This window comes from Triturus cristatus, chromosome 5_1 (assembly GCF_964204655.1).
Source record: "Triturus cristatus chromosome 5_1, aTriCri1.1, whole genome shotgun sequence".
Taxonomy (NCBI): Eukaryota; Metazoa; Chordata; class Amphibia; order Caudata; family Salamandridae; genus Triturus; species Triturus cristatus.
Genome location: NC_140587.1, coordinates 821,163,716 through 821,190,476, shown reverse-complemented (window position 1 = coordinate 821,190,476; position 26,761 = coordinate 821,163,716). Strand labels below are relative to the sequence as shown.

General features: G+C 44.1%; 1 protein-coding gene across 1 annotated transcript in view; it reads right to left on the bottom strand.

Annotated features, from left to right (window-relative positions):
• RNMT (RNA guanine-7 methyltransferase) overlaps positions 1 to 26,761 on the bottom strand; it is a 161,238-nt gene that overhangs the window by 100,347 nt on the left and 34,130 nt on the right. The window contains exons 3-4 of the mRNA XM_085605877.1: positions 24,820 to 24,952; positions 14,827 to 14,952 (exon numbers count right to left, since the gene is read on the bottom strand). Of these exons, the coding sequence (XP_085462003.1) occupies positions 14,827 to 14,952; positions 24,820 to 24,952 (259 nt within the window). The remainder of the gene's footprint in view (positions 1 to 14,826; positions 14,953 to 24,819; positions 24,953 to 26,761) is intronic.

The window sequence follows — 26,761 nt, the reverse complement described above, 5'->3', positions numbered from 1 at the left end:
CTGCGTTTCTCCGAGGCATTTCTGCTTGACCTCGGCGAAAGGCGGTGGTGTTCATGGCGTCATCCCCGTTGCTCCTCGGTCTAAACCCGGTCCCTCCAGGGGCCCTTCAGATGCCCTTGTTTATCTCGTTCAGTGAGAACACTTATTTAAACCTGGAGGCTGCCATTTCTAATGCAATACGCCTCGCATAAATGCGAGTCGTATTGCATCTCGCGAATAGTAAGCGCAAACACCGGACGTGAGGCGTCTCACCCCTGAGTGTGTGCGGGGCACCCGTGCTCCAAGGAGAGCCCCGCACACCGGCCAGTGGAAGACGGAGCTTCCCCAATTGCTCCAAGGCTGGATAGGGGGATCCAGATGCTGCCCTGATTGTGACAGAGCAGCGCAGGATGCTGCATGGGGGTAAGGGCGCCCTGCTGTTGCGAGTTCAGCCCCACGCATCGAGTAGCTGTGTAGAAAGCCATGACCGAGGCACCACGCGCTGCGAAGGGGCTGCCCATTTCCTCAGCTGCATGAGGCTGCATTTGTAACATGTCATCATGTACTTCTACATAGAGACCTTCGGGCATCAAGCTCGGCGTGCAGCGCCGTTCCACGACAGACTTTAGCACCGGATCCTGTATCCACCCGACCCAGCCCGCCTTGACTTGGAGGAGCTCAGGCAGCTGTGGACGTGGCGCGTGGTGTAAACTTTGGATCCGGCACTTGCCTTTGTCGGGACACACAAGACTGGTAAACGAGTTTGTTTTTCTTGTAATACCAGTACTATATGGGCATACATTGTGAGCTAACAGCACCTCTACCTCTGCATATCTGGTGCTGTCGAATCCATTCACTGAATAGAACGTTTAAAGCGTATTTACCGTTGAAGCACTGCTACTGGCTGTCATGCGACCTGGAAGTACTACAATTGTGGTTAGTGTCTGATTTTATAAGATCAATCGCCAGCAACGGACTTAGGTTGAATTCACAGATGGGCGTTGTAAGTAGCTGAGAGATGGTCACTTTGAGCACACATGCATATTCTGTACGGACGTGTCTTCGATCCAGGCATAGAGCGACAGGGCTCGATCTGCCCGCACCCCAGGAGGTAGGTGATCGTGAAACAGCTGTACGTCCCTTCCCAGCATCACCCTCTGTTCCCAGCTCGCAAACACACCCTTCAGTAAGACAAACCTGTACGCCCTGGATCAGGAGAACACCGTAAGATGTTAATCGCTATTTTCCTCGTTACATCCCCATCAGCATCCCAGCCTCAGTTACAGAGAGAGACGCTACAACAGGAGAAGGAACGAGTCTCGGAAAGTAGCAGGACTGCTGAAGGTGTCACACATGAAAAGGGACCGCTTCGGCCATTAAAAGAACAGTCCGTAGCCTCCTTCTTGCCTGTGTGCACTGCTTCAGGGATTAGAGCTATTGCCCTACAGCTCTGTCACACATCACACAGATGTGCACCTGGGAACATGTAGGTCTGGACATCGAGAGAGTTGGAGAGTATCGGCTGAGGGCTTGGAGTATCGTGCAAGGCTCTGCTGAGTTAATTCTGTCACTTAATGCCTCCCTGGTGTGCCCCCACTGCAGCACGTCAGTGTTGGTCCAAGGGGCCATAGCCAACTTTTCTCCTCCCTTCCCTAGCAGATACACGAGTAAGACTGCCAGGCTATGCTGTCTGCACAACAAACACTGCTAGGCTGCAGCGCGCTCTCTCCAACGTTGCAGAATCTGCACTAGCTGTCAAGTTTCGGATTGCCCAGCTCTCCTATGTTGCTGCATTGCTCTCTACTGGTTTTGCCTCATTTTTCGCTGCACTACTATCAATTTAATCTCTCTCTCTCTCTTTCGCTTTCTCTCTCTCTTTCTCTCGCTCATGCTTTCAGACACATCTCCCTTCTCTCACACACTGTTTCACCCTCACACACACACACTCTCACTAAAGCTCTTTCACACTCACTCAAAGCTTGCCCTGTCTGATACATTCCATCAACGGTGACACCGACATTTTGAACAGGTGAAAGCAAATAATACCTTTTTCATTGTTCATTCCCCCTTTAAATATCTTGTTTTAAGCAACCCCCAACTTTCACAAGAATTCTATGTTAAAGAACAGTAGATGTTACAGTGCCCAGTATAATGTGCTGCATGGCTAAATACTTACAAGGTCCCAAAGTCAAGACCGATTGCATTGCAAATGCTTGTTTTGTCCAGAAATAGATTTGGCTAATGGGTAATAATTGATCACACTCATGTTGGCTTACTTTGAGTCCCAAAGTTAGATGTCTGTAATACAGCATTTTGGTGGCTAATCAACAGGACCAAAATCCTGATCTTTATTAGAGGTCTAATGCATTGGGGCAGGTAGCATTAATCGAAGTTGGCATTTAGGCAATGATTAACTGTGCTCTGTGTCTCCATATAACTACCTTGGTGTGTGTGTGTGTATGTAGTTGGCTCTGTGGGTGGCTCTATTTGTGTGTTGGTTGCTCTATGTGAGTGCTCGGTGTGTGTGGGTGGCTCTGTGTGTGTGGGTGCAAATGCAATAGGTCTCGCATTTGAGAGTGATTAAGCTATTGACATTGTAAATTACAATGCCGTTTCTTTAAATGTTTTAGAAACAAAAACAAACAAAAATAATGTCATGAGCAATGCCAATAGCTCTAACTTTAACAATGCCGAGACCATTGCATCGTAAATGCTTGTTTAGATATGTTGCAAATGGCTTAAAGTCATGTAAAAAAGTTATATGACACAGCCAGTCCATGTTATAGCGCTTTTTATTTTCAGTTATGCTGCACAGAAGCTAGCGCTGCTGTATAAAACGGCTAAAAAAAACATTGACAAAGCCAATAGACCTCGCATAGGCGAGACCTATTCTTTGCCAATGCTTGGTATGGAATGCCATAAGTTAAGTATTTATATAGTGTTTACAATGGCTGAAGTTCTAAAGTTATAGAATAGAGAATGCCCTTGCCAAGGTGCTAGTGTGTCCAGATTCAGAAGCATTTTAGACTGTGAAAATGTGCCATATAAATGTGTTGAATGTAACATACACTGTAGGTAGACAGAAAAGTCCAATAGGTTACAGCTTTTACTACAATGATGCTTTTGGCTATGTATTACTTTGGGTGGAATGGTTACAAAAGAACCAAAAAAGCACTTGACTGCTTGTTTAGTAGTAAACCATAGCAATAACCAATGTTCAGTGGGGTTCCTAGAGCTTTTGACCCCTGTACACCTGCACCATTCAAACCATGGCCCTAGTGCCTGCAAGGTAACTGCACTTGTGACTGCTTGTTTAGTAGTAACATATAGCAATAATCTGAGTTTAGTGGGTTTCATAGAGCTTTTGGCTCCTGTACCACCGCACCTGGTGCACCATTCGAATCACGGCCCAAGTGCCTGCAAGGCAACTGCACTTGTGACTGCTTGTTTAGTAGTAAAATATAGTGTAGGAAATTGCCCCTTTTTAGGTTGAGCCTATAGCGGCAGCGGGCATACGCTGCTCGCTTTGCGAGGCATGCAGTTATCTAGCATGGAGTGGAAGCTCCGCCCACGTTTTTAATTGGCTCATGTCATTGTCATTCATAAATGCTGCCCTCCGATTGATTGTGAGGCTTGTTAGTCTCGCCTTATTATGGTCTTTTGTATCCTTCCATGGCTACTGGCCCCTTTACTTCGAGTGTTGCATGGTATGTGTTATTTAGGTGGTGAGCACTATTTTTTTCCCGAGCATGGGTGGAAACTCTTTGATGTACTACTACAATGACAAAGCGTTAAGCGAACTCTCGAATTAAAGTTGTAATTTTGACACGGTTTATTGTCGCAGGAGCGAGCATCAAGAGCCTCTTGTTGATTGGAAAGTTGTTCCGCTTTTGTTCTTTCTCCCTCATGGCTTTCAAAACACTTCTCATCGCTCCAGGAAGCTGAAAGGGTTTATTATTTTTAATCATCTTATTTGTAGCATATTAAAGAGTGGTTTGAGGACTGAAACATTTCTTCGTTTTTTGTCTGATATGCTAACCGTTTTCCGATTGATTGATTATTAAGGAAATTGTTGGGGCTCAGCGCACCCCTTGCAGTCCCCCCAAAGTATGAAATAGCACCCGTTATTTAAAGTGCTACGAGGCCACACCTAGTAACTTTAATGTCCGTAGCAACCTTGTTACCAGCTGTTGTCAACTCTGCAGGCATAGTTGAAGAGACCTTGAGAATCCTTGTAAAAGATAGGTTGATCCTGTAGGAACCGAATTTTAAGATACATTTCTATTATTTGGAAGTTACACTACACTCACATCGCTTTAATCAATGTAACCCTGGCGTTATTACTAATGACTGAACATCCCTAAATGCACATATTATGGTGCATCACACTGGTAACACAGGCTCTTGTGATTTTATTGGAGATGTCACTAACACTTGAGAAAATAGGATTATGCGCTACGTAGTTGAACAATGGGCTACACACATTTTAACTTTGTAAGAACTGTGCATACATTGGCATTACAGCATCATACTCCTATGATCACAACATGAAATATAGCGCCATTAATGTATACAGTACAGTGTATTCAAGATGCAGTCCATAGTGATAAACGTTACTAGGCTCAACAAATCTGAGGTTGAGGTGCATATTGGCTTAAGAAATTGAAGACTTTATTATTGATATTATATATTTTTTAGGAAAAAGTTTTATGTTTGTAAGGTTTCTTTTTTTGTTAAAAAATATCCCAGCAGTAGCATAAGTAATAAGATAAAATCCACAAAGCAAGAAAAGGGTGCCGTACCACAGGCTGTTACAAGGTGTTCCTGTAAGCGGGAATTATCGGACCGGCTGTTCACAGAGAAGGCTTATCGAGGCCTTAGCTGATAATGCAAAACTAGGAACAAATAGATACTGTGGAGCAGTGGATTCTGTGGGAAACTGCTTACGAAGACCGAATATTTATGTGTATATATTAAGAATTTAATATTTTTCTGGCTAGAATTGTCTGGAGAGCCAGAAGAGGTGGACCGAATAATTAAAGATTAATATATATAATTAGAATTGTTCATCATTTAGAATTAATTGAATGGAGTACAAGAAGAAACCAACTGAATAATTATTAAGACTGAAATCTATCAACACTGGTTGTAATATTTGAATAAAGAGCCCTGATGACGTCCGGTATAGGACGAAACGCGTAGGCTGAAAAGACTTCATGAATATGTGACATATTGATTCATCTGCAATAATTTTGGAATGAAAAATTGGAATATTTTATTGGAACTTGGCCTGCTGACTGTTTGCTGAAGAAATACAATAATACATTGTTGATATGGACATTACTCTAAGACGTTCCTTTCCATTTTTGTGATTTCGTTCCTTTGGAGTTGTAAAGGGACCTATATTGGCAACATAAGGTTCTGCAACCTTACTTATGCTACTGCTGTGATAATTTCTAAAATTTTTTTTTTTTTAAACATTATTATTTGCAACTCCATTAGCTCAAACTTTCAGTAATACAAGACCCTTGCATTGCAAATGCTTCTTGACTTGGTCACCCCCACTTTTTGCCTGGTAAATTATGTGATTTCGACTGAAAGTGCACTGGGTTTCTGCTGATCAGATCCAGAGCTCATTCCCAAAACTGTACAATTGCTCTCTGTAGGCAGCTGGCTCGGAATATAGTATACCACTAGGTGGTTACACAGTGCTCAGAGTCCAGAGATTCCCCCTGAAGTGTACAGGACTCAATGTAAACCCAAAATGCTCTATTTGTGGAAGTGTGGTGGAGCAGTCTTAGGTCTAACACAGAGGAGTGTAAGACATTTATTGCACACAGATTATCAATAACTGGTACACGACTCAAGAACGAGATCCACACGATTTTAGAAAAATAATGTATTTTATTTTAAGACCAAGATCTTCGCAATAAGGTAAGCACATCTTCAATTAAAAATACTTTTCACTTTCAAAAGGCAACACTTAGTGCAATTTCTGAACGGTTCAATGTTATCCCATGGAGGAAAAATAATTATGCGGTTAAACAAGTATGTACGCAACTTGCAGTTCCAGTCTTCAGAACCAAAGGCCAGCAGTGGGTAAGATGAGTGCTAAAACTGCACCACCAGCGGCACAGGGGTGGCCGGGTGCAAAGGTCAGAATAAGAGTTCGGCCCAATGCGTTTCAATGGAGACAGGGGATGCTCGAAGCCACACTACTTGCAGGTAGGTAAATCGGTTGCAGAGGCCAAACTTAGGGGGTCACCACAAGCACAAGAGGGGGGAGGGGCGGGGACACAAAGCAGAAACAATTACACCACCAGCAGCACACCAGCAGAACAGGGGCGGCCAGGTGCACAGTGCCAAATCAGCGTAGGGCGCCCAATGTTTTTCAATGGAGTTTCTTCTTTTGACAAACAGGCTGCAGACGTCACACAGTAGGTCGCAGTAAGAACACCAACTACAGCAGAGGGAAGTAGAGATGTAGGGCACCATCGGTTCAGCTCATCAAGGCCCTGAGGCTTCGCGTGCAGGGGTGCCTTTCGATGTCAGAGTCTTCTTACCGGAACGTGGTCACGGCCAGGGGGAGCCTTTGGATTCAGGTTGCAGGCGTCTACGTGGAGGTCAGAAGCAGTCAGCCAACGCTGGACTTGAGGTTAGGAATGCTGAGGAGACTTCACTGTGTCAGTGGGCCACTCAGACTCGGGCTGTAGGAGTCGGGTGCAGAGTGGTGTAGGCATCGCAGATCCGCCGGGATACAGAGTCCTTGGAGTTAGGATCTTTTGGACAGGTCGACTATCTATGGGAGATGTGAGCCTTTTTCAAAGGCAGCATTCCTCCCAGCGTTTCAGAGGTTGCTTACTGCAAGACAGGGCCAAAGCAGTGGTCTTCAGGCTTCTCTGTAGGGTCGCCTTCTTTCTTCTTTGGTCGTTGCAGATCTGATTTCAGGGCCTGAGGGAGCCTCCTAAATACTAGATTTAGGGGGCGTTTTAGGGAAGCAATAGGTAGGGCCAATGGGCACCTCACCTGGGGTGACGACACCCTCTATAATGCCACCCTCCTGTGGGAGGGGGCATACGTATAGCCCTGATTGGAGGGATCCCCTCATCTTCAAGTTGGATCGGACTGGAAAGTATGCTTAACCCAGTCTCCTCCACTCGAGGGGTGGAGTTGGCAAATGTGGGTACACCTCCTAGCCGTCCTTAGTTTCCCACCCAAAGTGGGGATGTAAACCTGGGACTGCCATCTGCTGCTAGCAGCAGAGGCTGGGGGTTGCATTACAAAGGCAGCATGCCATTGAAGCTTCCCCTTCGAGCACTGGCCCATCCTAGGGGAGGAGGTGTGAAACATCTGCCCATGATGTGCATTGTTTCTGTTCCCGGAGAGCAGGGGCTCTCAACCCTAGCGGTCCAGAAACATGTCTGGTGGTGGCTGGCTGGCTACAGCCGGTCAAAGACTACACCAGGGTTGACAGGTTTTCAGGGGGCACCTCAGGAGGTGCCCACTGGGTACTTGGTACAATAAATCCTACACTTGCATCAGTGGGGATTTATTGAGAGGAGTAGTTTGGTACCAAACATTCTTGGTTTCAGTGAAGCCATCATGGTGCTGTGGATCTCGAGTTGTTGAGTTCCCAGCCCATGTACTCTCTATGGCATCCCTGGCACTTACAATATCAACCAATGGACTCCAATACTGTAGGGGCGTATCTGCTCAAGTATATCTGCCCTCACCTTAGAAATAGTGCACCCTGCCTCAGGGATGGTAAGGCCTGCTAGAGGGATGACTTACCTATATCTTAGGCAGTGCTAGGCGGCATGGCACACAGACAGGGTGTCAAGTGGACTTCATTGTCTTTGTCTGCACCAAGCCATGTATGCTGCAGTGGCAGTCTGCATGGCTAGGTGAGGAGTCCTTAGGGGACCCTCTTTAGTCTCCATGCCGTTGGTACCCAGGTACCTTGTACTAGGGGGTTACAGAGCCAATTGTGGATTTTTTTAGAGAAGCAGCCAGCCGCAGCTCATGCAGGTAAAAGCAGTGGGGGGGAATTTCGACAGACGACGAGGGAAACTTTACCCGGCCCCATAGCCCTTACCTGCACAAGCAGTGGCACTGGAAGCGGCACTGGCACAGGGGACCTGGTTTGAAGGGACCCTGTGCACTACAATCGAATACTACATAAAACCCAGGCAAAAAGTGGGGGATAAACATGTCAATAGAGGCACTTGCTCACACTCCCCCAATTGGCAATGCCATTAGCACACTTTGTAAGTCCCTAGTAAGTTGTATCCCTGCTACCTAGGGCCTGAGGTACTAAAGAGGGTCCCTAAGGGCAGCAGCACGAATTGTGCCACCCTAATGGACCCCTCACCAAGCGCATTCACGACTGTCATTGCAGCTGCTTGTCTTGGTGCAAACAAAAGTGAAAACACAACATGTCACACATCCCTATATGCCATGTTCCCCACACTACATGTAATATTTGTAAGTCACCCCTACAGCAGGCCTGACAGTCTAAGGTAGGGTGCTGAAAATTACATGTGAGGGCATACAAGCATGCTGGTCAGTCTTATTACTGTCTGTACTAGTGACCAGGGAAGCCATCTTAAGACGTGCTGGACAGAAGTGAAAACAAGTTTACCAGCTACATGATGACTTCACTGAAAATATGGAAGTTTGGTATCAAACACCTCGTAGTAGTAAACCCACACTGATTCCAGTGTTGAATTTATCAATACATGCACCCAGAGGGAATCTTAGATGTGCCCCCTGAAAACTTACCAGCCTCTAGTTTACTTGCTGATTGGTTTCTGCCAGCCTGCCACCCAAGACACTGTTCTGACCTCCTAGGGTGAGAATCTTTGCTCTCAGGAGACCCAGAACAAAAGTCTGCACAGGAAGAGTGTGTAACACAACCCCTCCCCTGCCCCACCCCGCACAGGATGACCTGCTGATTAGCCTCTGTGGACCAGCAAGCCTCAAAGAAGGTGCCTCCTTTGGAATGTGAATCTGGCTCTCCTCATTGGAGAGGAAGCCCACCTTTTCTCCCCACCCCAGCTCTGTCCAGAGCCCCCTTGACACCTGGACAGGCAGGAACATTAGGTAGGTGTGGAAAGGCGGAAAAATTAGCTAGTCAGGTAGGCGTGCCAACTCCAGGCTATTACCACTCCTAAGGTTGGCTACAGAGAGGTGGACACGATTTTTCATTAGTATCCATCTTTATGATGGTATACTTAGGAATGAATTCTGGACAGGTCTATGCCCACTTTCCACAGGAAGTGGTCAAACAGGAGGCATAGTGGCCCCAAGGATCAGTAGCCCATTGGTTACTATCCTACACTCACCCAACACCTCTAAATTAATTATTTAGCGGAGCCCCTGGTACAAGAGAAGCAGATCCTGACGACCTACCAAGAAGGACACGAAGAGTCTCAAAAGCAGAAGACTGAAAAAGGCACCTGACTTGGCCCCAGCCCTGCTGACTTGTCTGCTGCCCTCTGTCGAACCTGTACCAAGACGACTCTTCCTGCAGCTGTGTGCCTCCAAAACCTGGGAGGACAGCCTGCCTTCACTAAAGACAAAGACCTACCGAAGAACAGCGGAACTGTTCCCTGCATCTTGCAGAAACTCCAAAAGAAAAGACTTTGAGGCCTCGGAAACTTCCAAAACCCGACACCTGAAGCAACCACTGCATCCGTCGCCTCCAGCCCGAGTTGAAATGGGCCAACGGTGTCAACTAGGTTCCCCGGCTATCCGGCGCACGGGTCCATCATATAGATTTCACTCCTCCTGGACTCCCGGATGTCGCCTGCAGCCTCTACCTGCAGCACAGGCCACCTCGACTGAGACTGCTCTGGTACGGAAAAGCCAGGCGCCCGAGGACACCTCTAAACCTGGCGCCCCTGGCCCTTGGAGAAGAGGACCAAAGGTGTCCCCCCGACCAAAACCATCACACGACAGGAGCCCACTTGCTGGTTCAGCCCGACTGGCCTCCTTGCCAGAGACTGAAGCCTCTTTCCAAAGTGACCAATCTCCATTGAAATGCGTTGGGCTCCTGCCTCTGGTTTGCACCCAGCCACCCTCATGCCACTGCTGGTGTCCTGCTGGTGCTGCTTGATGAACCTTGCCCACCAAACCCCCCAACTCGAACTAGTAAGTCGCTGTACTATACCTGGTTGCAGAATTTGTTCTTCCTTCCCTAGGATAACACTGCAGAACTCAAAAATTGCAATGTGTCCGCGTTTTACAGTGAAAAGAATTCATATTTTAAAACATACTTACCTGAGCGATTTTTCTCTTATGCGAACACAAAGATACTTCCTAGTTTTATAAATTGGTGTGGATCTTCTTCTTGAGTTGTGTGTGTTCTTTAATAATCATTGTGTGAATTTGCAAAAGTCTTGCACTCCTCTGTGTTAAACCTAAGGCTGCTCGAACACACTACCCCCTAACGGAGCACCTTGGGATTGCATAGTAAGCCCCTGTCCACTCATAAGGGAACCCCTGGACTCTTTACACAGTATATCAGATGTTTTTATACATCACATAAAGAGCCAGCTTTCTACATATACCAATAATCGGTGTTCGGGGGGGCATCCTAGAACGTTTGGCCCCTGTGCCACTGCACCTGCTGCACCATTCAAACCATGACCCTCGTGCCTGCAAAGTAACTGCACTTGTGACTGCTTGTTTACTAGTAACACATAGCACTAATCTGTGGTTAGTGGGTTTCCTGAACCTTTTAGCCCCTGTGCCACAGCACCTGCAGCACCATTCAAACCATGGCCCTAGTGCCTGCAAGGCAACTGCACTTGTGACTGCTTGTTTAGTAGTAACAAATAGCAATAATCAGTGTTCAGTGGGTTTCCTAAACCTTTTGGCCCCTGTGCCACTGCGCCTGATGCACCATACAAATCATGACCCTAGTGCAGAGGTCTTCAAACTTTTGTCGGTCGAGCACCCCCATCTAAACCTTTTTACACGTCGAGCCCTCCCCCCACCGCCACCACCATCTGACAAAAAAGTTCTGGAAGCTGGTATTCTGCATCATTGATGGCCATTCCTTCCTGCAGAGCCCAGGTGGTATAGGGCAAGTAATATTAAATAAAGTAAGAGTGTTTAGTAAACTGAAGTTTTTGTAGTGCTTGTGCTGATTGTAAAGTTCAAATGAAAAGTCTCCAAGAAAAAATTTGCACAAAAAAATTACATTCGGTGCTTTATTTTTCACATAAAACACAAAATTTAGGATACATTAGTAAAAAACACTCCCAAAACACAGGTGAGTGTTGTGCCCTTTTTTCCACAGACACAGTCAATGTGTGGATGGATTCTTGCTTCTGCCATCCTTAGGTTGTGCTCCACTTCCAGTCTTGAGCAGTACCTGGAAACAGGAGTGCTCACAAAACTTTGTAATACATTTTCTTCCAACATGACCCAAAGGTATTGGAGCGCTTCACAGGAGCATCTTTTACATTACACATGCACACATTCATTTTTTGTAGGCACAGGGAGATTAGGTGATTTGCCCAGAATGCCAAGATGTTGAGCAGACACCAAGAATTGACCCTGGCTCCCCAGCTCCCCAGTCTTCAGCTCTGGGTGTTGTGCCACATCCATGCCCCTAAACAAGATATCAGATAAAGAAGTATCTTTGATTCCGGAATAAAATCTGTTGGCATCTCATTCTGGACAGTGTGCAACACCCGCTTTGACGTGGTGCCAGTGTGGGTGCGACTATGGTTTGCTACAGTGATGCTGCGACAGGTGCCAGGTGCCATCTCCTCAGCACATGTTGCAGCAGAAGGCCATGCTTCCGGTTTTAGACGTCACATGGATCGAGGAAAGCTCCAGTGAGCAGTCTCCCCTGTGAGCCGTCCCATTTCAATCTCTGCCCTCCCTGCAAGTTTCAACAGCAGCTAGGGCCGTGGGGTCTAATTGCATTGCCGAACACTGATAATCCGTAGTACCACTTTGTCACTCACCTCCACGCAGACATGGCTGAAGAGAAGGGGTACACGAGGCAGGACACAACAGTGAGATATGTTATGGACACAGATTTGATCATCATGTGAGAATTGACAGTATCTTAATCGGTGGCGGCAGCCATGTCAAAGGCCTTAGAAAAACCATACAGGACCTCCTGTCTGACCAGTTTGGACTTGCAAAGGGTCGCAGTTCGGACACACCCTGTGGGTGCAGGAGGGTCCCCAAAGTGTGGATCAGAGACAAGAGAAATCTGGAACAAAGGTATACTCTTTTGACCAGTTGCGAAGACCAGAGGGATGAGGTAGCTGCTGGGCCCAGTGGAGTATTTTGACCAGATAAGGGTGCTGCCCATAAAGAGGCTTCTGACTAAGACCTGGGGATACAAATGCCTTCACATCAGGTGCGCAACGCCCATAGGGCTCAAAGGGTTTCAGCACCCTCGCCCCCCACCCCCCTCTAATGCCGTGTGTGTCAGCTCGGGCTGAGACAGCCTTCCGGGTACACATACAGCCGCACCCAAGTACTTCACAGGTCTTTAAAAGACCATTTACGCATTAACGAGTCTTTATTGTTTTTTCACCCCTTCTTAGAGCCCCTGCATCTCCACTCTTCCTATTGCTGAAAGAATTAGTCCCCCCACCCCCGGAATTGTTGCGCCTCTGTCCTTTAAATACCTGTGACTCCAGACACTCTCAGCGGAGCCCCTAGCAGCTGGGGCTGCAGCAGCCCGGGCTGAGATACACGAGTGGCGCCTGGAAGCAACAATAGAAGGTGAAGTGCGTGCCCCCCCTGAAGGGGTGCTGCGCCCCCCCCCCCCCCTTCCCCAGGGGAGCACACCCCACAGTTTGTAGACCTATGCCCTAGTGCCTGCAAGAACAAATGAGGGAATATTTTATATCCAGTAATGGATGTGTTACGAAAAAGGCACAGGTGCAGATGGACTACATGATTATCGGGGCGGTAAATACACACAAAAGCATTCATTAAAAATTGCCTTTAAACTTATCCAACTCTCAAAAATGAGTTGCCATAGAGGTCATAAAAAGCACATGCTTTCCACATCAAAATGAATGTGTCTGGCTCTTTTGTGTGAAAAGATCTTATCCTGTGCTCGACAGTGAATGGACCACAAACAGTGTAAATTGCCCAAGATGATCATATGTTAGGCTGGCACTGAGACTGAAATGCAGTTTTGTACTTTGTGCAGTTTCACAAATAGAATGGAATCACCAAAGAAGAGGAATTTTGCAAAAAAGTGCGCTAATGTTTTGGGCAGATGGTACCTTTTGAGATGGCTATGTCCAAAATAAAATTTAAACAAACATCTGCAATGCAATAGGTCTCGCATTTATGCGAGTTTGAGCTATTGACATTGTAAATGACAATGCCTTTAATTTAGTTTTTGGTTTTTAAAAACAAACAAAAGGCATTGTCATTTACAATGCCAATAGCTTAAACTCTCGCAAATGCGAGTCATATTGCAATGCAAATGCTTGAAGGCATCGCTGAGCTGCCCCCTTCTGTCTCCCATTGCCCCTAAAGAGCTCCCAGCTGGCTACGAGTTAAACAAACAGGTGGTTACAACTGCGCACAAGAGACCCTCCTGCAGTAAGAGAAACTCGTAAAAGAAAATAGTGCTTATAGACTAAAGAAGAGGTACCATGTAACAACCGAAGTAAAAGGGCCAGTCCTCATGGGAGGTTACAAATGAAGACAAGGCGGTACTAAGGAGGGACTAACAAGCTTAATAAGGAATCAAAAGCCAGCATTTATGAAGGACAATCGCACAAGCCAATGACAAATATGGGCGGAGAGTGGGCAGGGCTTCTATTCCATACTCCAATACAGCATGGCTCGCAGAGCAGTGCATGCTCGGCCCAGGCTCGACCTAAAAAGGGCACAAGCAGGCTCCATGAAGAAAGTACACTGCATTCCTCTTTCCTATAAACGCTCTCACTTTGAAGTCAGCAGAAAGCAAAATGACAAGGCTCCCACGAAAACACAGCTTGTCATTTGACCTCAGTCCTTGAATGCCCAGCATATGTGACAAGATAAAATTAAAGTTTTAAAAAGCCTGTTTATTACAGAAAAGGAGTTTATGGAAGAATACTGTAAAAACATCTTTAGCATGGGGAGGTACGAACTTCAACTGCACAGTCTAAAGCAAATGAAACCAGCAAATCTGAAGTCAGAAAACTTGAGTTACAAACCACAAAGCAAATAGCAGGTCACGAGCGAAATGCATTCCCAGGTCAACTTTCTGAAAGTCCCCAAGATGTCTTTGGCATACCAGACAGCGGCGACTTAAAAACTCAATTCTTGCAAGCAAAAAATTGAGTTTTCAATACCTTAATAGAATATGCAGTTGCTACATAGATCTGGTTGTAATCTGAAGGTCTCCAGTTCAAACCTAATTGAGGTTTATAAGTTTATGACCAACTCAATAATGCTCATTTTATGGACCTGAAAAAGCTGAAAAGCTAAATCGTCACTTGCTGGATTAAACCAAGTTATCTGCAGTTACACAAAAAACGCCCACATATGCCTAACTTCTCACCCAAGGGCCATTTCAAAGAGATTTCAGCATGTGAAGAAAAGGTAATAGAAATGCACACAAACTCTGCTGTAGACATTCAAACCATCTACTTATATTGCAGCAATGAAAGACCCATATCGATGCAGATCATGCCTCAACACACCAGGCCCTTTGACTGGGAGTACAGATATAACAGGAATACAAAAAAACTAAAAGTATCACAAAAGAGATTTAAAAAAGTGATGGCTTACTCATGCCTCACATTATGGAACAACTGAGAAGAGCAAAGTAAAAACAGCAACATCTGTGAAAAGCCATGTGCTTACCTGTACACACAAGTTTGTCAATCCTGCCTTTTCTCCACTTCAGCAAATCTCCTCCTTTGCCACATCCGAGATCAAGCACTGTAATATCTCTTCTTTTCCTCTGTCGCACCTTTTCAATAAACTCTCCTGTGATCGAAGTAGTATGATGGGTAGTCAGCTCTCAAATATCAATTAACCACATCCATGCTTATCTTGCAAATAAAACAGACTTGCAACAGAGTTCACAGTCTCACGCCACACAATACAGTTTGATGGCGGCATGAGTTTGGTATTAAACACTAAGGAGCTTTAGATTCTGAAATCACGTCAACATGCAACAAACACCGGTGAGGCCAATCTGTCTGGCTATGGCAAGCTGATACGATGACTTTTTTTTATTCTGAAATATGTGCCACAAAAAAAGGGTGGCTGCTGTACACCTATCATAAAAATAAAAAATAATAATAAATAAAATTCACTGATGTGTCTGTTTTACTAGTGAGGTTTTAAAAAAAACTAAAAAAAAGAAGCCTTTCGCTCTTTTTATTAATTTTATTTGTGAAGAGATCATCGCCTAATTAAAAACTCCAATAGCAGGCTGCTATAATGCAACCTTGTCATTTAAACACTTTAAAAAAAAGTAGGCAAGAAATATAAATCAGCATCTACTGGGCAGCACCCACAGTGCAGGTGTCACTCCCCATTCAGAGAAGCAAGCAGGGGCTATTTCTCTTCAACTCTGGGGTTGAGGCTGACTGTCTCGGATGTTCTGCGGTCCACGCTACGATGGCTCAGCAAACTTGGCCTTTTCATACCGGACTCTTAGTATATCAAGGAGGAACAGTCAAACACTTCTAATGGAGGTAGTTTGCAGGTGCTCGAGTTCGGAGATTAACAAGTAATCAACAACCCAATAAAGAGCATGTTTAGCCCGTTACTTGTCTTTTTAGAAAATAAAGCACTTTATTACACAATAATGCTCAATACTACACACTACAGCAGCGGAAACAATTTTGTCATCAGCCCATGGGGGCTACCATTGCTAAAGTTGAGATGAGCCTGTGCAGGACTGTATCAGCTGAATTAGTGATCAGTCGACTAAGGAGCTGCATATACCTAGCACCACCAGGCCCTGTTGGGAGCTTCACCATGGGCACATTGGCCTGGTGCCCAGCCCATCGCCAGACCAAAAGGCCCAGGACACTTCACTCCAGATGGAAATCTGCTGCATCAGAAATGCTGCCTGCCCCTCGCACAGACCTGTAGACTCAAAACAAATGCTCTGCTGAACTCAGCTCAGTGCTCGAGGCAGGAGACACTTGGAAACTGCCTCCCAGCACTACACCATTTATGGGAGAGTGCGGGCATGCCCCCAAAGCACCAGGCAGGCTGACAATGAGCAGTCAGAACTGATTTCACCTGTAAGCAGGTAAGCTTGTCAGAGGGTAAGATGCTGCCAGCACCACTACAGGCTAACCCATGACAGGGACAGTAGTCCACAGTAGGTTCATGAGAGCACACTTGGTGTGTCCCTCTAGGTCACAAGACAAGATCGAGACCATATCAAGCACAGGGCTAGACTTCTGCGCACACATTAGATTAGCGTGACACCAGGGCCAGAAATCAAACAGTCAGGATACCAGATACAAGCAATAAGACACTCAGGACAGAGAAACATACCAGTTTGCCTTTCAGGGGATAGCCCTGTCTCAACAGCCAAAATAAATAGCTGATGCTTAAAGTTTATATAAAAAATAAATACACTAAAAAAATACAAGCTTTGTCACTGAAGAGAAAGGAATTATTTTTAGATGGATGTTAATGTGCACAGATTCTGGAAAGAGCCTCAAATTGAAGAAAGTTAATAGGTAAAAGAACGGTGACCCACTCCCCATGCAGTATGCAGTAGTGGAAAGAAGCAAAATGTGAAGGACAATTTAAAAGACCAATGGATGAAGCTTACCGACCAAACATTACTCTGTATGTACTACGTGAATGGAATTTTTTGGAAACCAATTGTCTAGAAACAACTATAGCTGCTTTAAATGCCAGACCCAAAAAGTAGCTAACTTAGCTGCTGCTTTCCAACAATGCATAACAAATGTCACTCAATCCACGCCAAGTGGGATACTTACAGGGGATGACAGGAAGTAATTGATTTGGTAAACTTTTGGATATATATGATTATTTGAATGGAGTTTGTTCTGAAGTTATGTCATGGCAAGCAAATGTTCTGCCCATTAAGACGTAGGATATAGTTCTACTGTTACTTTTATACAATACAAATACTCAATTTAATAAGGTATCTTGGTGCTGATTTGTGAAGGGCAACAGTCATGACAGCAGACCGAGCACAGTGAGAAGAGACCGCTATTAAGGGATTCCCTTAAACTGGGAGGTCCTCAACATGGTGCAAATGTTCTGGAGGGAGTTGCTCAAAGTGCCAGTCTATTACGAAAAAGCCTGAAAGTCAACTGAGGTGTCACAGCTTGAACTACCAATACGCTACGTGATGCTTAGAGTGTAACTCATTTCAAAAGTAACAAGGAAATATTGATCCGGTAGAGGTTTTGTAAAAATAGCTCTGCACGTCTAAAACAAAGTTCCATACTTGGCACACTTAGTCACTGGCACACCAATGGAGGAATAGCAGAGCAAGGGCAACAAGGTCTTTCTGCTGAATTCTGAGGAGACGGGCATAAACTTGGGAATAACAAAATACAATTAATTTCAGTAATTCAAGCCAAAGTGCCCAAACTTGTTTATCAGCACCACTTTCTGGGGGGGGAAGGAAAACAAAAAGATTGTGGATAACAGAAAGCAAAAATGGTTATTATAAAAAAAGAAATGTAAATGGCAGCATGTCAATATTTGGGAGAGAGATACAGCTGAAGGTCTTGTGTATGTCTCAGATTATTAATGTCAGAGAATAGGTGACAGGAAACCACACATTGGCCAAAAAGCCTCCTGAGCTACAATTTCCCTTTCAACTTACGCCAGTTACAACACACCGAAAGAGTGTAGTGGACAACCAAGCTTTTAATTCATTAGTGGACGCACCTAGGCATCCATCCAGTTGGAGGAAATTATAATTTCTGCATACAAGTAGAACAGGCAATCAAAAAACATGGGAATTTCTACACCATCAAACCAGCTGATGTAGCGTACCAGCTACGACAGTACAGATTTAAAATGGGACAAGGTCCTTTTCTCAAACAGTGAGGCAGAACTTCAACCATCTCAGGGCAAACAATGGCTTCCCATCTGGAATACCCAAGTTAAAAACATGTTGATGGCCGGCATCAACTGTGCCAGAGATCTATCAATGTAGATCGTCAAGCACACAAATTACAGAAGGCACCAAATTAAAGAATAGCTCTCCAGTCAAAAATTACAGGTTTCAAATCAAACTTCTTATACCTGAATAAGTAATAGTAAAATATTTCAGACATCAGAAACAGAACGGAAAATATGCTCATCTATGAAACACCCATTTACAATCTGCTTACCTACATTCTGAGGACTGTAACTCAACGATCAATCCCTTTCTCAGCACCTCCTTTCACAACGTTCTCTATCTCAAATTCGTACTCTCAACCATTTCTTACCTCAATCCACCAGCTCCAAAATCCCTTCTCCACACATTATTCATGTGACCTCCTCATTCATCCCCTTTCTCCTGACCCCCCTCCCCTATAAAATCTGCTTTTACCCATGCATCCAATCTCACATGCCATCTGCGGTCACCCTTAACATTATCCAACCATGTGCCACTGTGCTTTCAACAACACTTTAACCCTTACGCTGCTACGCCTTCACCCCTCCACCCAACCCCCAAGTAACAGTCCAGCACCCTTTTTTGCCTATTTGGGATAGTTTGTGCTTAGGCCTCCATAACGTTTTGTCCACATAAGCTATTCACTCCAAATGTGCGTCCTTTCCTTCCAACATCCAGGGGATTTGAAACGTAACCAGGGTTTGTGAATTTTCCTGGAGGGGAATGGAGGAAATAGCCAAAATATAGCTACATTTTGAGAAAATAGTGTTCTGGGTAAAAGTGTGGATCTTTTAATAGAAATGACATCAAGCGGTTTGATGTGCTAAAGTAACCCTTTTCCCACCTTTCAGGAACATGCAGAGCTGAATCAAACAACCTAATTTCTTTACCACAGTTTAGGCATTTTTCAAAGAGGTAGCTCTTTTTTCCAATGTTTTGTGCTTTCAACCTACTTCCAGTTTGTGGTCCAAACCAGTGTGAAACCCATGGGTGATCCAAGAAAGCTATGTATTTCTGAAACGAAGACATCATTCCGCATCCAGCAAGTGGTCATATGTGTAGATCCCTCAAGGTTTTCCCAAAGAAACTAACTGATGAAATAAAGAAATATTGAAAATGAGCAAGAAATACAGCCATTTGTGACAATGTTTTCACATGTAACTTTTTGTCACAATGACCGATTTACAAAAACACTTTTGCTAAACCCTTTTGTTTGTGGGGATATAAAGGGGTTGTAGGTTCTCCAAGAACCAGAGGTTCCCAGAGCCAACCACTGAGTTGCATAGCACAATGGTTTTTCATTGTGTACTTAGTATAGACCAATTCATATGATCAAATATGTGGAGTGAAAAATGGTAACCTATGTATTTCTGAAATGGGCACAAGATATGGAGTTTAGGAGTAGTGGGTATTTGTACATCTATTAATTTGTGGTTACCTGTACGAGCCCATGATTTAGAGGGCCATTTTCAAAATGTCTTTCTTATACATTGGCTTACATTTGTAAGGCACAAATGCAGCGAAATCCAATTGGTAATAATAAGTAAACTACTATTCTATGCTCCTAGATGTCTACTGATAAAAATGGTACCTCACCGGTGTGGGTGGGCCTACTGTGACAGGAAACGGCCCAAAACGCAATATGGATACATCACATTTCTCCACTCAAAAAGACCCGTTTTTGCAAAGCGAGTAGCTGTGGATTGTGGGCCTTAGCTAAGCCGGCACTTAGGGAAACCTAGCAAATCTGTACATTTTTTCAAACTGGACACCTAGGTAAATCCAGGATGGGGTGACTTGTGTGGCTTTCACCAGGTTGTTTTACCCAGAATCACTTACAAACCTCAAACTCTGACTAAAGAAAACACATTTTCTTCACATTTTTGAGGTGGAAAGTTCTGGAATCAACAAGGAGCCACAAACCTCCTTCCACTCAGTCTTCTGATAAAAATATTGTACCTCACGTGTGTGGGTAGCCAGCAACAGGAAAGGACCCAAACTACAATGTGAAGACATCAACATTTCCTGCCACAAAATTTTTAAAAATCTGATTTGGCAATGGAGGTAGCAGCGTTTTTTTGTTGCCGGGGATCGACGGTAACCCAGGGAAACCTACCAAACCCAAACATTACTGAAAACTAAACACTAAGGGGAGTCTAGCGTGGTATGCCTCGCATGTAGGGTGACCAACTGGCATTGGTGCAAATTCAGGACGGTGAGTGTAAAAATTCAGGACAAAGGGTCAAAATTCAGGACACAAATTCAGGACAGGAGGTCAAACTTCAGGACAAAACTTCAGGACAATAGGTAAGTTTTACAGACACATCAGAGGAGGTCGTGCAATAGTATACAAGTAAGCCCAGCCATATCCAAACATATTCAACCATTTGCAAACCTATCCATAATGTATCCTTCATCTATCATTTCACTCATTCATCCCTTCATCCATCCTTCCACTCATCCATCCATCCACCCTATCCATCTGTACACTTATCCATCCACTATTCTACCCATCCAGCCATTCACTCATCCATCCAGCCATTTACCCTTTCACCGATCCAGTCATCCCTTAACTTACTCATCCGTCCACCCAGTCACTCATCCTTCCACCCATCCACCCTTTGTCATCCTTCCATCCTCCCTTTCTCTCTCAATCGACCTTTTCACTTAGCCATCCTTCCTTCCATCCATCCATCTACTCATGAATTCTTCCATTGACCCTATCGCTCATCCATCCTTTCTCTCATCCATCTATCCTTTCACTCCTTCACTCATCTATTCATCCTTTTGTCCATATACCCTCCCTTTCACTCTCATCCATCCTTACATCCACCCTTTCACTCATCCGTCCATCCATTCACCCTTGCACTTATCAATTCATCAATCCAGCCATCATTTCACTCATCCAGCTACCCTTCCACCCATTCATCCAGCTATTTATCTTTTCTCTCATCCATCCTTCCACTCACTCATCAATCCACCCACCCTCTCTCATTATCCATCTATTCAATCTTTCATTCATCCATTCACCCTTTCACTAATTCATCCAGCCATCCACCCATCCCTTCACTTACTCACTTACCCACCTTTTCATATGAATTTTGAGCAGAGCCTTTTTGAGCAGAGGCCCATCAAGAACTTCACCCTCGCTGCAGGAGCCCTTCCAGGACTGGGACAAAAGCCGCCCAGGGCGTAGACAGGATGCACCACAGGGGGGACAGGAGCCATCACTGAGGGAAGGGTAGGAGCCATCACAGGAGGGGGGAACAGGATCCACCAGGGTGGGCACAGGGGTGGGCATGCAGTATTCTAGTATCATCTTGGTCTCTTCCAGGGTGGGGTAGGGCTCCTCACCCCCTCCTGGAGAAGATAACAAGAAGACAGGCTCTCTATCCAAAATGTTAGTTTTGCCACCCCCCACTGTGATGTACAGTACTTAAAGGAGATACTCCAAGAGAACTGATTTAACGGATTGTCCTCCATACTTTGTTAATCAGTGTGGGTGCGATTGTGCCATTTCTTTATTTTATTACATTAAAGACTGCATGTTTGAAGAACCTAGGTTTGCTTACAATTTAGTGACAGTGATTAAGCTTTGTGCAGAGAACCACGTGCTGCCTCTGTGTAATCAGGGCCGGTTCTAGGATGTTTGGGGCCCTGGGCAGAAAGGGAATGTGTGAGGCCCCTCTAAATTGCAGAGACATGACGCATTCAGGGCTGTTTGCATCTGAATAGATGCCCCTGAAGCTGCAGCCCCTCCCTCTCAGTCACCTTCAAGCACCTCTTAACAGCTCATCAAGGGCTGAAGGTGTGCCATCCCGCTGTGCCTCTCCAATGCTGCTGGGTATCTGAGCTTTGGTACTGCATCGGAGTCTGTTACACCTGACCTCAACAGCATCGGAGTCAAGCAGGGAGGTGGGTGGAAGCTGTGCCGGCTTTAGGGTGGTAAGACCGGTGCCCGGTTAAAATTACGGACAAATGGCGTCCGTTAAAGAATCCTTCACGGACAACGGACAGACGGCCGAAATTACAGACTGTCCGTGAAATTTACGGACGGTTGGTCACCCTACTCGCATGAATCCCACAAAGTTTTCTTACCCACAATGCCCTGCAAAGGTCATGCTCAATCATACGCCAAGAAGTTGAAGAGGTAACATCCCGAAATTATTACTTTTTCTAGAGTCCCTTATAATGGGATAAAAGTGCCCTCACCCAATAATAGTACCATGGTTCATCATAGGGCTGCCACTACACACCCTTTGTCACCCTCAGCAAGTGTGGAGGTATTGTTTTACCTATCAATCATAGTACAGTTAGAGGGGGATTTACAATTCAATGTATAGTTAAAACTACCATAGGAGTATCCACTCATAAGTAAATCTAATTTATTCTGGGTTTCCTAGGTAGGGTTAAAAACAACATATGATGGTCATGGGATATTATTACCCTACCATCTCTCATGTTTCGGCCACCCCTCAATCACAACTCTGTGTTGGTGGCCTTCTTCAGGACTAAGATCCCTACATCCACTGTCACCGGCAGTCAATCCTTCTCCTTAGTGATCTGTGAAACGATTACATCATGAAGCGACCTTACTTGTCACCTACATTCCTGAAATCAGGATTTTTCCTGGTTTCTGAATGCTAACTCTTAACCCGGGGTGGGAGCGGGGGCATCGCCCTGTAGTCACACTTACGTCAAGGGACCAACGCCGACTAGAATACCTTTCTCCGACCCTCCAAGGCCAATACACACAAGTGGGGTAGCATTTTTATTGGCACAAGTGGGGGAATGCTGGGTGGTAGGAGTTTTGTGGATTCCGAATAATTCCAGAAGTTTACGTCACAGAAACGCAAGGTAAATGTGCAATTTTAGGCAAAGTTTGAGTTTTGCAAAGCAATGTGGGTAAGAAAACTTAATGGGGTCCACACAAGGCATACCACCCTAGACAGCCCCGGATTTCTAGTTTTCAGAAAGATTTGGGTTTGGTAGGTGTCGCCAGGTGGCAGCTGACCAGAGCCCAAAAAGTGCAGCCATTCAGCATAAAAGTAGGACGATATTGGGATTTGGCCCAACTCTACTACCCATATGTGTATATAGATATATAAAAAAAAAAAATTTAAACATCCAAAGTCAAAATTTCCCTTCTTGCCAAAAAAGAAGGGGATGCTTTAGTCCCCGGGGGCAGAAAGACTGTTCGGGCCATTTTGGAGGTGGAGGCTAGGCCCGGTGTGTGGACGGGTGGGGAGGCCATCCCCACACCTTGTAGCAATTTTTTTTTTTTTTTAAAAGGACTCCCTGGTGTCTAATGGGCCTTCTGTCCCTTTCTCCCCAGAGCAGATTGGAGTTAAAGACTTCTTATCTGCCTCACCCAGGGGTAAGAACCTCCAATCTGGGCCCAGGAGGTGAATAAGACTTTTCAGCTGGGAGAAATAAGCCCATTGCCACGGGGGCCACTCCCCCTTTAAAAAATGCCTGGAGACCTAGTGGGATTTCTTGCCCCCCTCCCCCCCTGCTGGGGACAGACCCCTACTCATTCGGCCCTTTAAATGATAATCATGGATATTTATTTTAGCTCATAAAGAGATACAAGACTGGGCTCACCATAAGCTCAAACAGAGTAGTTAACCAGAGTTCAATTTTATGAGTGTTAACAATGAAAAATAAATATGTTTCCATAATTCAAAACAAGAGAAAAAATGTTCACTTTTGGGTCTGGCAATTCCCGCAAACTAGTAAAGAATTCCACAGACTTATCTTAGAAATAAGAAATTCTAGTGAAAGAAATAGGTCTTTAATGTTACAGGAAAAACTTTTGCTGGATTTGATTTTCTTTATTTTGCCAGCTTCCTGTGCAAATTTGAACACTTCTTTATTTACTTTATAAAATGGCAACAATGGTGATTACTTGTAACTAGGGCACATATTAATGTACCTTCTTCAACAATGGAGCAATCTTCAGTGCCAACACCCTGTCTAACAGAAGTTCAGCATGAGGAAATCACTTGGCAGTTAGAAGAAATGCATTTTACTCATTAAATGGAACCAATCCTACCACCTGAGGCCTTACTAATGAAGAAAGACTGATTTTGGAAAAGCAGAAACTTTGTGTTTAACATTTACAACGTAACACGGTTTATGCACATGGAACATATTAGGAAAAGATGTCAATAAGAACTATCTACATTAGATGTCTTACAATTAAAGCTCAATTGTTTCCTGTTTTAACTGATTTTTACAGATAAATACCGACAGTTACCATACATTTTCCAGTCTGTATTGATTTTTAAATGTGGAAAAAATGCAAATTAGGTTGTGTTTTTTAGGGGTTCTAAAAGCGGTCAGTCATGACTGCAAGGCCAAAAGCTGTATGGGGAAGGGAGTTAAAAACCAAAGGGATTTTAGGAATGAAGCTTAAACAGTAGTAGCTATGCACAAGACTGATAGGAAAATGTGCATGTTTTCATGTAAGTGCACTGATTTATCATCAGTGGATGTTTATATCATTGAAATGCCAGGCATTCAAGTATTAGTAAACATTTATCTGTTAAATAAAGGTGGAAAAAATACTAGTTTCAGCTTCATTTTGTTTGCAAAAACTAAAATAATGAATAACTATAGATAAAATTATCAAAAAATAAATATGGATAAATACAGACTGAAATGTCATAAAACCAGGAGCCCTATTTATAATTAAAAGTATGCAATAATCTTTAAGTAGACAATGGTGCTCTTACCAATGAGAATACTCTTCATCCAGTTATTGAAGTTCCGGAGATGGAAAATGCGACTTTGGCTGCGTTGTTCCAGTCCACACTCCTGAAGCTCGTTGTAATGAGCAGCTACTTTTGACCCATGGCCTTCAAGCCTCTACACGCAAAAAGAAAGCTTTAGAGAAAGTAAACTGGTGAAACAAAACTGTACTAGCCTCACCAAGCACAAGGGGTTTTAAAGCACACCAATGGATTTATTTGGCAGACTAGCTTGACTCTTATAGGGACTCACTGAATGGTGAACACAAAGAGTCATATAATAAAAACAGATCAAAATTTAAAACATATTTTCCTTTCTTCGGATGAAAAAAAAGCTTGAGGCGAAAATGGAGAAGAAGAACCAGGAGGACAAAGGAACAGGGCTCGATTGTGATCACAATTTACCATGTGACATTGATGCTAATGAGGACAAAGGCAAGTTGTAAGTGCAGGTATAATGCAGTCTGATTTTACTAAGAAAAGTAGTATTGGCAAACCCAATAGATCAGGGTTTAATATGCTATGCATGCACATTAAAGCCAAGCAGAAAAGTGAAAAGGAGGACTATATTGAAGGCTTTCTAGCTTTCAGTACAGTCTTGTTTTTATTCTTACTGAATATAAACTTTGAATGGCAAGGGAGCCTTTAATAAAGCCCTTCTGTTTTTTCTCTAACACAGCAAGGAAGGAAAGACTAAAAAGAAGACTACCTTCCCAAATTACCTTTGTTTAGTATTTATGAGTAAACGAGGAGCACACTGAGAAAAAGGGGGATGTAAGGGGTGAATGTGAGAAGGTAGCAGAATGTCGTGAATATTATGTTTTTCGTTTCCAGGTAGTCCCCTTCAAAAGTTACATGTGCTCATCAATCAGTTGAGAGTGCATATGTGTGATTAATACAATGAACATGTAGTTTATATTATTCTATTCTGCAATGTGATAATCAGGTTTGCTTGAATAGATTTGCAGTATTTAACCTAGATACTGATTGGGTCGGTTTCACATTATTTGTTATTGATTTCTAAAGAGTTTCCTGAAGGTTGAGACTGTGTGTCTGATTTATTGTTGTTGTTCAAAAGAAAACAGTCTCTTAGAATGAAAATAAGTGAAAGGACATCAAGCCACTCTCTGCTAATGGTTATTCTGAGAGTTTTGACAATAATGAAACAATGTTATAAAAGATGAGCACAGAGAGTCAGGTGTTAGAAAATAATCTTCACAGCAGGCGAAAACAGGAAAGGCAGTACATAATCATAGCACTGATTCAAAGGCTACCGGGAAGGGAGGCACTTAGCCGTAGCTTGCTAAAATTATCAGTGCAGCTGAACTCGCACGACAAGAATAGCATACCCTGCTATTATATTGAGCGGAAGCTCTATTGTTCAAACAGGTATGCAGGTGTGAGCTCTCTCTCAAACTCAAAACAGGTTTTTATTTTAAGTTGTGCTAGAATTAGCTTAGCCTTTAGCAGTAGCACAATGGGAAAGAGTTTCTATAAAATGTCAAACAGCAATCATGTTGGGAGTTTTTGGTTCACAATTTTGGTAAACATTGCTGCTGCCATTTTATTTGTCTTTAGTGTAGTTACAATTCATATTATGTGCATTAGAATAGGGTTTTGATTTTAAATAAATATTTTAAATGTATCCCTCGTGTAATTGTGTTCTTGACAGTGTTATTCCTTAATGAAAGAAGGTTTGGAGTTTCGCTAACTATCCCTGTAATGTCTGATGGAATTAAATGGTACCTGAAACAAATTCACTCAAATAGTCCTCATTGGGTTGTGAGGTAGTTGGACCCAATAGTTTTTTTGTCTCTGGTTGGCACACTGACTATGCCCTTAGTGCCCAAGGGTCAAAGAAAAACCAACTCTATATTTCTCGAAAACATATCAGGAGCAAATAGGGGAAGCAGGAAGGGGCATGTTC